At 45.7% G+C, this 13,172-nt stretch overlaps 1 protein-coding gene across 2 annotated transcripts in view; it reads left to right on the top strand.

The window, feature by feature from the left end:
• The window catches only part of LOC109869719 (nucleolar protein 4-like), a 140,288-nt gene that overhangs the window by 40,638 nt on the left and 86,478 nt on the right, over nt 1-13,172 (top strand). For both annotated transcript variants that reach the window (XM_031803545.1, XM_031803546.1), the window contains exons 2-3: nt 1,236-1,388; nt 12,689-12,800. In XM_031803545.1, the coding sequence (XP_031659405.1) occupies nt 1,236-1,388; nt 12,689-12,800 (265 nt within the window). The remainder of the gene's footprint in view (nt 1-1,235; nt 1,389-12,688; nt 12,801-13,172) is intronic.

Here is a 13,172-nt window from a genome sequence, read left to right as displayed (position 1 = left end):
GAGGGTCTGACGTGAAACTAACTACTGTACCCCAGCTTGTACTTGGCCCAAGTAGCCTGGACTAGAGAGTCAGAGATGCTGATGACGTGTGTTTGCGAGATGCCGGACAAAAGCCAATTTTAAAACCGTCCCTTGACTCCTGCCATGTCTACAGACATCCCCCAAACAAACAAACCCCGACTTTCTGAGAATGAGTGCACAACTGATAAATAGTCGCTCATAGATGTCAGTCAGGTGGCTAACTGCCAGCAGACATTGCAGTAATGTTGAAGGGCTCTGGCTAGTATTACTTAGTTTATTACTTAATCCTTCTAGCTGGCTAACGTTAAACGGAGCCTACCTCAGCAGGAGCAAAACACATGCCATTAAGTTCTCATATTAACGTTGCTTTGGAGAGAGTAGGCTACTGAGACAGACAGACAGTGATGTGGCGCTCAGTGGTGAAGCTGAGGCAGCAGAGACAGCGAGAGGAAGCAAGCAGAAAAAGGTTAGTACAGAGGTTCCCAAACTTGAGGTTGGAGACCCATGTGGTGTCCACTGAGAATCTGTACTAATCTTATCAAACGAGTTAGGAATAAAATAAATAAATAAATATATATATGTGTTTCAATATGAATTTCTCCACATACCCTGTAGGCCTACATTGAAATGCAATCAATACAGTTCTAAGATGTTTCTTTTTATCACTGATGCTATGTCAGTGTGAATCATGACTCATATTTCCCCCCTTTCAGGGGTGTAACGTTACAATTGTATAGCTAATAGGTTATGTGTTTGTAGATCAACTGAGGTGAATGAACCTACAGCAGCCAAGGTGATAATGACTCGGGTCATTTTAGCTTTTTGTTGCTGTTCTCCAAATACCATTTCAAATAGTTTTTTTGTATCGAAATGCCTTATGGACCTCATTAAAACTCAAACCCTGGTTACAGCCCTGCTCACTATTAATGGTCTTCATAAAAATGATCAATCATTTTCAGGCTTTTTTTAGTAGGAGATTTGATTGTTTTGTGAAAGAAAATTAGGGTTATCGAAACTAAAGACTGATTTTAAGAGAGAATTTTCATTTTTTTACCTATTGGGGGCTCTTGGGTTATGTGTTGGCATAATGTGTCAGCCACTTTACATAATATGGTATTGTGTGTGTATGTGTGTAGGCTTGGTGCCTTGTGCTCTAGGCCTCATCCCAATGATCCAGTCTGCTAAAGTACCACTCGTCCTCTCCTCTCCTGCAGTGTGTGGACGGGAGCTCTGGGTCGGAATCCTCTCTGAAGAGGGTAGCGGTGGTGGAGGACTTCTTTGACATCATCTATGCCATGCACGTAGAGATCAGCACCGACCCCGGCAAAGCACCCAAACACGCCGGACAGAAGAAGACCTACAAAGCGGTGAAAATACACTCTTTATCTCTCTATCTCTTTCACACATTACCCCTCTTTATCAAATCAAATTTTATTGCTCACGTACACATGGTTAGCAGATGTTATTGCGAGTGTAGCAAAATGCTAATGCTTCTAAACTCAGCAAAAAAAGAAACGTCCTCTCACTGTCAGCTGTGTTTATTTTCAACAACCTTAACATGTGTAAATATGTGTATGAACATAACAAGATTCAACAATTGAGACATAAACTGAACAAGTTCCACAGACATGTGACTAAGAGAAATTGAATAATATGTCCCTGAACAAAGGCGGGGTCAAAATCAAAAGTAACAGTCAGTATCTGGTGTGGCCACCAACTGCATTAAGTACTGCAGTGCATCTCCTCCTCATGGACTGCACCAGATTTGCCGGTTCTTGCTCTTCCACCAAGGCACCTGCAAGTTCCTGGACATTTTTGGGGGGAATGGCACAAGCCCTCCCCTCTGATCCAATAGCTCACAGGCCTGCTCAATGGGATTGAGATCCGGGCTCTTCGCTGGCCATGGCAGAACACTGACATTCCTATCTTGCAGGAAATCACGCACAGAACGAGCAGTATGGCTGGTGGCATTGTCTTGTCGGAGGGTCATGTCAGGATGAGCCTGCAGGAAGGGTACCACATTAGGGAGGAGGATGTCTTCCCTGAAATGCACAGCGTTGAGATTGCCTGCAATGACAACAAGCTCAGTCCAATGATGCTGTGACACACCACCCCAGACCATGACGGACCCTCCACCTCCAAATCAATCCCGCTGCAGAGTACAGGCCTCGATGTAACACTCATTCCTTCAACGATAAACGCAAATCCGACCATCACCCCTGGTGAGACAAAACCACGACTTGTCAGTGAAGAGCAATTTTTGCCAGTCCTGTCTGGTCCAGCGACAGTGGGTTTGTGGCCATAGGCAACGTTGTTACCGGTGATGTCTGGTGAGGACCTGCCTTACAACAGGCCTACAAGCCCTCAGTCCAGTCTCTCTCAGCCTATTGCGGGACAATCTGAGCACTGTTGGAGGGATTGTGCGTTCCTGGTGTAACTCGGGCAGTTGTTGTTGCCATCCTGTACCTGTCCCGCAGGTGTGTTGTTCGGATGTACCGATCCTGTGCAGGTGTTGTTATACTTGGTCTGCCACTGTAAGGACGATCAGCTGTCCGTCCTGTCTCCCTGTAGCACTGTCTTAGGCGTCTCACAGTACGGACATTGCAATTTATTGTCCTGGCCACATCTGCAGTCCTCATGCCTCCTTGCAGCATGCCTAAGACATGTTCACATAGATGAGCAGGGACCCTGGGCATCTTTATTCTGGTGTTTTTCAGAGTCAGTAGAAAGGCCTCTTTAGTGTCCTAAATTTGAACTGTGACCTTAATTGCCAACCTTCTGTAAGCTGTTAGTGTGTTAACGACCGTTCCACAGGTCCATGTTCATTAATTGTTTATGGTTCATTGAAAAAGCATGAGAAACAGTGTTTAAACCCTTTACAATGAAGATCTGTGAAGTTATTTGGATTTTTCTTTTTTCATCCCCTAGGGATGTTTCTTTTTTTGCTGAGTTTAGATCTGACAGTGCAGCAGTATCTAACAGGTAACATCTAACAAATTCCACAACACAACCTAATATACACAATCTAGTAAAGCCCGCTGCATGTAATAACACTTAAGGTTTTCTGAGCTTACAATGTAAGAAATAATACATTTAAAAAAACTAATACTGCACAGTTTCCTAAGGACTAGAAGTGAAGCTGCCATCTCTATCGGTGCCATCTTTCTTAAATTTTATTTAAATTTTTTTAAACTGTCTCTCACTCTCCTTTCAATTGATCTTTCTCTCTACCTGTGTCTCAATAGCTTTTACTTTATATTTCTCTCCATCTGTCTCGCTCTTCCCTTTTACTCAATCTTTCTCTTGGATCACACGGTCACCGTGTGTGTCAACACCTTTATATCTATCTTAGCCTGCTGCCTCTCTCTCTCCCCTGGCTCTGTTTCTGTTTGACACTCTCTTTTAATCGCCTGTCTTTATGATTATTTGGCAATATATGTTCTGTTCTCTGTTCCTCTTTCGATCTTTAGTATTCATTCCTGTTTCGTGACTTGTTTCTCTCTCTCTCGCCGTCCATCTGGTTTTTGGTGTTTAGACACAATCAATAGCACTAACACTCGCTTTCTCCGTATCCCATTAAAATGAATGGGATAGTTGAAATAGATTTGTATAATACTTCTGGACCACCCTCTGTTCTCTCTATTTCAGATAAACTAACATATATCTATTCATTTCCAGTCAATAACATTACCGCAATCTCTGTGACACTTACCGCCACCATATCTTCGCCCCCCCCCCCCCCCCCCTGTTTTTTATTGTTACCTCACTTCATTACAAGAAAATGCTGCAACTTCGCAAGATTTTTCCATTTTGTGTGTGTGAAAGAAAACGTTTCTCACTTTAGATTGAAGGGTCTGGCAAGGATATTAGATTCTAGTGCAAAGCTGACCTTGTGGTCATTGGAAGAAGGTATTTCTCTCTCCCTGACAACTATTCAGCAATTCTCTCTGTGAGCGTCTCCACAGTCGCTGAAGGCCAAATGTCTAGTTTATTTAGATTATGGGCGATGACCGCATTGCAAAGCACACACCTGGGCAACATTGTCCATCGTTCCTTCCTAGCTTAATTTTAAATGAGGAGATTTCACATGTCTGCCATTGGAAAATGCGGTTCCGCCCTGTACTAAAATAAATGGGACAAAACCTTTCATTTTCCCAGTGTGTTGTATTGGGATACTTTGCCATCTCAATTGGTGATACTGCCCTCTTCTGGTTGAACATGGTAACTAAATCTTCACCCCAGTACTGTACAGAACATCTACTTTCCTTTTTAGGATTTATTTTCACTTTATTGGATAAGAATGAAATGATTAGAATATCAGTATAACATTAGTAGTGAGAATACAGAGCTGTAACTGTGTAATGAACAGAATAATTCCTCTTTTATTCACTACTTATTTACAGTATTTTTACTCTGCCCTCTGCCATGGCTTCCAGGGTACTTTGTCACACAGTGGGCCATGAAATGTTCATTACACACACACACACCCACACATACACTCTGCAGGTCACATGACTGGTTGTCCCTATCCTTCCGGCGCCAACAGAGATGGCAGCCTCGCATCGCGTTACGAGTAAACTATGCATTATTTAGATTTTTTTACGTGTTATTTCTTACATTGGTACCCCAGGTAATCTTAGGTTTTATTACATAGAGGAACTACTGGATATAAGAGCAACGTCAACTCACCATCATTACGACCAGGAATATGACTTTCCCGAAGCGGATCCTGTGTTTTGCCCAACACCCAGGACAATGGATCGGATCCCTGCCGGCGAACCAAAACAACGACGCTGTAAAAGGGGCAGACGAAGCGGTCTTCAGGTCAGGCTCCGGAGACAGGCACATCGCACACCGCTACCGAGCATACTACTCGCCAATGTCCAATCTCTTGACAACAAGGTTGATGAAATCCGAGCAAGGGTAGCATTCCAGAGAGACATAAGAGACTGTAACGTTCTTTGCTTCATGGAAACATGGCTCACTCGAGACACGCTATCGGAGTCGGTACAGCCAGCTGGTCTCTTCATGCATCACGCCCACAGAAACAAGCATCTTTCTGGTAAGAAGAGGGGCGGGGGGTATGCCTTATGGTTAATGAGAGGTGGTGTGATCATAACAACATACCGGAAGTCCTTCTGTTCACCTGACTTAGAATTCCTCACAATCAAATGTTGACCGCATTATCTACCAAGAGAATTCTCTTGGTAATCACAGCCGCATATATTCCCCCCCCCAAGCAGACACATCGATGGCCCTGAACAAACTTTATTTGACTCTACATAAACTGGAAACCACATATCCTGAGGCTGCATTCATTGTAGCTGAGGATTTTAACAAGGCTAATCTGAAAACAAGACTCCCTAAATTCTATCAGCATATCGATTGTGCTACCAGGGCTGGTAAAACCCTGGATCATTGTTATTCTAACTTCCGCGACGCATATAAGGCCCTCCCCCGCCCTCCTTTCGGAAAAGCTGACCACGACTCCATTTTGTTGCTTCCTTCCTATAGACAGAGACTAAAACGGACTAAAACGGGAAGCTCCCGCTCTCTCCCGCTCTCAGGTCTGTTCAATGCTGGTCCGACCATTCCACGATTCCACGCTTGGATTCCACGCTTCAAGATTGCTCCGCATTGCGTCAAACAACAACATTGATGAATACGCTGATTCGGTGAGCGAGTTTATTAGCAAGTGCATCGGTGATGTCGTACCCACAGCAACTATTAAAACATTCCCAAACCAGAAACCGTGGATTGATGGCAGCATTTGCGCGAAACTGAAAGCGCGAACCACTGCTTTTAACTAGGGCAAGGTGACCGTAAACATGACTGAATACAAACAGTGTAGCTATTCCCTCCGCAAGACAATCAAACAAGCTAAGTGTCAGTATAGAGACAAAGTCGAGTCACAATTCAACGGCTCAGACACAAGAGGTATGTGGCAGGGTCTACAGTCAATCACGGATTACAAAAAGAAAACCAGCCCCATCGCGGACCAGGATGTCTTGCTCCCAGACAGACTAAACAACTTCTTTGCTCGCTTTGAGGACAATCCAGTGCCCCTGACACGGCCCGCTACCAAAACCTGCGGACTCTCCTTCACTGCAGCCGATGTCACTGCAGCCGACGTGAGTAAAAGATTTAAACGCGTTAACCCTCGCAAGGCTGCAGGCCCAGACGGCATCCCCAGCCGCGTCCTCAGAGCATGCGCAGACCAGCTGGCTGGTGTGTTTACGGACATATTCAATCAATCCTTATCCCAGTCTGCTGTTCCCAGATGCTTCAAGAGGGCCACCATTGTTCCTGTTCCCAAGAAAGCTAAGGTAACTGAGCTAAACAACTACCGCCCCGTAGCACTCACTTCCGTCATCATGAAATACTTTGAGAGACTAGTCAAGGACCATATCACCTCCACCCTACCTGACACCCTACACCCACTCCAATTTGCTTACCACACTGCCCTAACCCATCTGGACAAGAGGAACACCTATGTGAGAATGCTGTTCATCGACTACAGCTCAGCATTTAACACCATAGTACCCTCCAAACCCGTCATCAAGCTCAGGTCTCGACCCCGCCCTGTGCGGTACTGGACTTCCTGACGGGCCGCCCCAGGTGGTGAAGGTAGGTAACAACATCTCCACCCCGCTGATCCTCAACACTGGGGCCCCACAAGGGTGCGTTCTGAGCCCTCTCCTGTACTCCCTGTTCACCCACGACTGCGTGGCCATGCACGCCTCCAACTCAATCATCAAGTTTGTAGACGACACTACAGTGGTAGACTTGATTACCAACAACGACGAGACAGCCTACAGGGAGGAGGTGAGGGCCCTCGGAGTGTGGGGTCAGGAAAATAACCTCACACTCAACGTCAACAAAACAAAGGAGATGATCGTGGACTTCAGGAAACAGCAGAGGGAGCACCCCCCTACCCACATTGACAGGACAGTAGCAGAGAGGGTAGTAAGTTTTAAGTTCCTCGGCGTACGCATCACGGACAAACTGAATTGGTCCATCCACACAGACAGCGTGGTGAAGAAGGCGCAGCAGCGTCTCTTCAACCTCAGGAAGCGGAAGAAATTTGGCTTGTTACCAAAAGCACTCACAAACTTTTACAGATGCACAATCGAGAGCATCCTGTCAGGCTGTATCACCGCCTGGTACGGCAACTACTCCGCCCACAACCGTAAGGCTCTCCAGAGGGTAGTGAGGTCTGCACAACGCATCACCTGGGGCAAACTACCTGCCCTCCAGGACACCTACATCACCCGATGTCACAGGAAGGCCATAAAGATCATCAAGGACAACAACCACCTGAGCCACTGCCTGTTCACCCCGCTATCATCCAGAAGGCGAGGTCAGTACAGGTGCATCAAAGCAGCGACCGAGAGACTGAAAAACAGCTTCTATCTCAAGGGCATCAGACTGTTAAACAGACACCACTAACATTGAGTGGCTGCTGCCAACATACTGACTCAACTCCAGCCACTTTAATATGGGAAAAATGGATGAAAAAAATGTATCACTAGTCACTTTAAACAATGCCACTTAATATAATGTTTACATACCCTACATACCCTACTGTACTCGATACCATCTACTGCATCTTGCCTATGCCGTTCTGTACCATCACTCATTCCTATATCTTTATGTACATATTCTTCATCCCTTTACACTTGTGTGTATAAGGTAGTTGTTGTGAAATTGTTAGGTTAGATTAGTTGTTGGTTATTACTATATTGTCGGAACTAGAAGCACAAGCATTTCGCTACACTCGCATTAACATCTGCTAACCATGTGTATGTGACAAATAAAATTTGATTTCATTGGCAGTGCTGCTCAGCCAACATGCTGCCTACTTCTCCTCTCTGTCCCCCTCTGTGTCTCTTTATGCTTCCCCAGAACAGATAGAAAGAGCTGCATTGGTGGCCTAGGGCAGACCCACCACCACAGGCCCTTTCCAGACCCACGGTCCTACTCTGTAGGCTACATGGCTCGCTTTCTGAGATTCTACTGGGACTGGGAGAACAATGGCGGTGGTAGCTAGCCTGTCGTCACACAAAGAGAGTCAACCCTTCTGGGAGGGGAGTCGCTGCCTCGCCCCCCAATCCCCTCCTATGACCGTAACTACATATGAGGGCACAGAGGTCCGGACCCCTGTAATCTATAATTGTTCTAATTAAAAACAAATATATATATATATATATAATATAATATAATGTTGAACACAATAAATATAATCAATTAAGGGTCAACATCGAAATATTTATCCCAGCATTTATCCAAGCTCAGAACGCTTATATTCTTGAGCTGACTGCCTGCCTCTTTGCGAACGAGTGGAATCATGAACAGTGGTTGGTTCGTTATTTTCACCTGCATCACCACTCTATCAAATGGCTAACTCCTCCCTCTCGTGGCACAGGCCGAGGGCCTGAGATGTGAAACGAAGTACACCAGCTCGCACTCGGAACAAGTAGCCTAGGCAACTAGAGAGTCAGAGATGCTGACGACTGTGTTTGCAAGATGCCGGACAAATGGCCATTTGAAAACCTTCCTGCGACTCCTGCTGTGTCTACAGACATCCCCCAAACAAAGAAATAGTGACTCTTTGAGAATGAGTGCACCACAGGAAGCTGCTGAGGGGAGGACGGCTCATAATAATGGCCAGAACCGAGCAAATAGAATGGCATCATTCCACTAATTCCGCTTCTGCCATTACCACGAGCCCATCCTCCCCAATTAAGGTGCCACCAACCTCCTGTGGAGTACACAACTGGTAAATAGTCACTTATAGATATGTCAGTCAGTCAGGTGGCTAACTGCTGACAGAGACTTATTGCAGTAACTTTGAAGTGCTCTGGCTAGTAATACTTAAATGGAGCCTACCTCAGCAGGAGCAAAAAATATGTTATTAAATTCGTAATAACTTTGCTTTACAGAGAGTAGGTTACTGAGACAGACAGTGATGTGGCGCTCAGTGGTGAGGCTGAGGCAGGCTGCAATGCATGCAGGAGGAAGCAGAGACAGAGCGAGAGGTTAGTACATTGGTTCCCAAACTTGGGGTCGGTGACCCATGTGGGGTCCCCTGAGAAAATCTGTACTAATCTTATCAAACAAGTTAGGAACTTTAAAAAAAAAGAGATGTTTCAATATGAATATCTCCACATACCCTGTAGGCCTACATTGAAATGCAATCAATACAGTTCTAAGATGTTTCTTTTTATCACTGATGCTATGTCAGTGTGAATCATGACTCATATTTCCCCCCTTTCAGGGGTGTAACGTTACAATTGTATAGCTAATAGGTTATGTGTTTGTAGATCAACTGAGGTGAATGAACCTACAGCAGCCAAGGTGATAATGACTCGGGTGTTTTTTTGTTTTATTGTATCGAAATGCAGTAAATGAGCTTACATTTTCAGTGAGGTCCCTTTTTGGACCTTTCTAAAACTCAACCTCCTTCCCTCTAGATCCCCCCCTCACTCCCCTCCTCCTCTCCCTCATTTTACAACTATTACCTCTCTGGCCAGAATGTTTGTTAGAGGGAAGGGGGTTTGAGGGAGAGGCAAGCGTGTGTATTTTCTCCTGCTCCCAACCCCAGCCTGCCACAGAGGGCGGAGTGATAGAGGCCAGTTTGAGAGAGAAGGGGAGAGGAGGAGGAAAGTCTGCAGGGACTCTGACTGCAGGGACAGCGTGAAAAAAGGAAAGATCGGAAGGTGACAGCAAGGGACATATGGGGGTCTTGGTCAGGGAGACATATGAGAATACATTGAAAGTTCTCCTAGAGATAATCTGGTGTCACCAGGCCACCTTGCAAAAATTATAAAGAGACTGCAAACTGTCACCAAAGGCTGTGACTGACATTTGTCTCCATTTTATACATAGAGACTAGGGTTGCAAAGGGTCGGAAACTTTCCGGTAAATTTCAGAAATTTCCATGGGATGTTAATTTTGGGAATTTTGCTTAAATTCATCAAAAAAAGTTAGCTTATAACAGGGAACCTTTTTTGTGGGATACACATAAGGAAATTCTAGGTCTTGTGGCGTATTTTGGTTAAACTATCCCCAATTCAATGGAATTGCAACCCTCTGCATGCACAGTGCATTCTTCCTTCACATGTACAGCTGATTCTCAAGATCTTGCACACTATTGAGATGCTATTGAGCCCACACTACTACACTGTCTGAGCCAAGGACTACATGCTTTCTGGTCAATTTTGATTGCAATACTGGGTGAGGTGAATATATTTTATATGACATACATTATATTTTGTTAACTAGTAAATAGTAGCCTGTAGCAAAGTGTGTTTAAATAATGTGTAACTTATTAACAATTTCTGCTAGTTTCTGCTAGTTTTTGCTATCCGTTTGATAGAGTGGTGAATGTGCTGCTAAAAGCCAAGGAAACGGTTAGGTATGTGAAAGGTCATCAAGTTATAGCAGCAATCTACCTCACCAAGCAAAGTGAGAAGAATGAGAGCACCACATTGAAGCTGCCTAGCAACACCCATTGTCATCAGATTTGACAGTCTCCTGGAGGGGAAGGAGTCTCTCCAAGAAATGGCCATATCACAGTCTGCCGATATGGACAGCCCCATCAAGAGGATCCTCCTGGATGATGTATTTTGGGAGAGAGTGGTAAGCAGCCTGAAACTCCTGAAACCTATAGCAGTAGCCATTGCACTGATTGAGGGAGACAATGCCATCCTGTCTGATGTTCAGACTCTGCTTGCAGATGTAAGAGAAGAAATCCATACAGCCCTGCCCACTTCACTGTTGCTCCAAGCAGAGGATATTGCAGTTCTGCAATACATCAAAAAGCGTGAAGACTTCTGCCTGAAGCCCATACACGCCACAGCGTACATGTTGGACCCCAAGTATGCTGGCAAGAGCATTCTGTCTGGTGCAGAGATCAACCAGGCCTATGGTGTCGTCACTACCGTGTCTCGCCACCTTGGCCCGGATGAGGGCAAGGTTCTTGGCAGTCTGGCGAAGTACACTTCCAAAGCAAAGGCTTTGGGATGAAGATGCAATATGGCAGCCGTGCCAACATATCTCATCAGTCACCTGGTGGAAGGGACTTCGTGGATCTGAGGCTCTTTCCCCTGTTGCCTCCATCATCCTCCAAATCCAACCAACATCAGCCTCCTCAGAGCGCAACTGGTCCTTGTTTGGGAACACACACACACCAAAGCACACAACAGGCTAACCAATACAAGGGTTGAAAAATTGGTGGCCATACAGGGAAATGTTAGGCTTTTTGAGCCTGACAACGAGCCATCCTAAACAAGGTTGGAAAGTGACAGTGAAGATGAGGCATCAGAGTCTGATGATCAAGAGGTGGACATTGAGGAGGTCCAGGGAGAAGACATGAGAGGAAGCCTGAGAGGAAGACAGTCTAGAAACTATAGCGTTGATTATCATTTTACAGATGTATGTTGAAAACGTTTTTGGGAGATGTGATGGATCATTGGGGATCATTCAATATTCCCTTTCTTTTGTTGTTCAGTGAAATCATCCCATGTGAAGAGTCAACTCATTTAATTAAAGTTCAATTCGTAACTATATAGTTTAAAAAATTTCTATTGGAGGATTTAATAATTTGCAATTATGTCTACTTATAAGGTAAAAGGTGTCTGTTTCTGTCTCCATATGATATGGTAAATATATCCAGTGCAGAAAACATCTACATTTAAATGGTATTAATATTAATTTGCATATATTTCCATTAATTCACATATATTCCCATAATTTCCACGGAAAGTTTCCACCTCTGAATATTCCCCAAACTGTGCAATGCTAGACCAGACCACACCCCGCTCTCCTTGTAACACTCACGGAGGTACACACACACACATGCATGCATACATACATACATACATACATACATACATACATACATACACACACACACACACACACACACACACACACACACACACACACCCTTAAAACCCTACTGAAACTCCCTGCCTCTACTCTGGGTGAAGTGGTGACATTGTTCGATGGAGTTTTAACAGAAAGTCCAAATTGAGCCTGTAGAGACAGTAGTAGCACCTCTTCAGTGTTCAATACTAGCAGCATGCATAGCAGCATCTTTGTCAGCCATGGCTTTGGTAGTGATATAATTTTTTCTCTCTTTTCCCCACCTCTCACTCTCTCTCTCTCTCTCTCCCCCCCTCTCTCTCGCTCCCCCACCCCCCTCGCCCACTTGCTCGCTCTCTCTCACTCTCTTGCTCTCTCTCTCTCGCTCTCTCTCTCCGACCTCTCTCTTGCTCTCTCTCTCCCCCCTCTCTCTCGCTCCCCCACCCCCCTCGCCCACTTGCTCGCTCTCTCTCACTCTCTTGCTCGCTCTCTCTTACTCTCTTGCTCTCTCTCTCTCCCCCCTCTCTCTCGCTCCCCCACCCCCCTCGCCCACTTGCTCGCTCTCTCTCACTCTCTTGCTCTCTCTCTCTCGCTCTCTCTCTCCCCCCTCTCTCTTGCTCTCTCTCTCCCCCCTCTCTCTCGCTCCCCCACCCCCCTCGCCTACTTGCTCGCTCTCTCTCACTCTCTTGCTCTCTCTCTCTCGCTCTCTCTCTCCCCCCTCTCTCTCTCTCTCTCTCTCTCCCCCCTCTCTCTCGCTCCCCCACCCCCCTCGCCCACTTGCTCTCTCGCTGATGGGCAGATAGCGGAGACGTATGCCTTTCTGCCCAGGGAGGCAGTGACCCGTTACCTGATGAGCTGTGGTGAGTGTCAGAAGCGGATGCACATCAGCCCTGGCGGCGCAGAGTTCAAAGGTAAACAACCTCTCTGTTTCTCTCTGGACCACTGACTGTTCAGAGCTATTTGGAAAGCTTCCGCAGTAGGCCTACATTACTACTCACGTCTGTACTGTCTGTAAGACAGTCCATACAAATTGCAGACTCTCAGAGCATGGATGTAGATGGACAGGTATTTTAATATGAGTTGTAAAAATAACGCTTTTGAGCGCTGCTTGCTTTGCCCCCTCCTCCACTCCCCCTCCCCCTCTTATCCTCGTCTTGCTGCCACCCTAAAGGCACACCCCCCCAGTTTTCCCAGTCCTCCCCAGTCCTATTAAACTGATAGTCATTGGAGTGTCCTGCCTCCTTCCTAACACACTGCAATTAGCCCAATTTGGGGCTTTTAAC

The sequence above is a fragment of the Oncorhynchus kisutch genome, linkage group LG24 (genome assembly GCF_002021735.2).
Source record: "Oncorhynchus kisutch isolate 150728-3 linkage group LG24, Okis_V2, whole genome shotgun sequence".
Lineage (NCBI taxonomy): Eukaryota > Metazoa > Chordata > Actinopteri > Salmoniformes > Salmonidae > Oncorhynchus > Oncorhynchus kisutch.
Note: the sequence above shows the minus strand (reverse complement) of the source record. Positions and strands in the feature narration are given on the sequence as shown.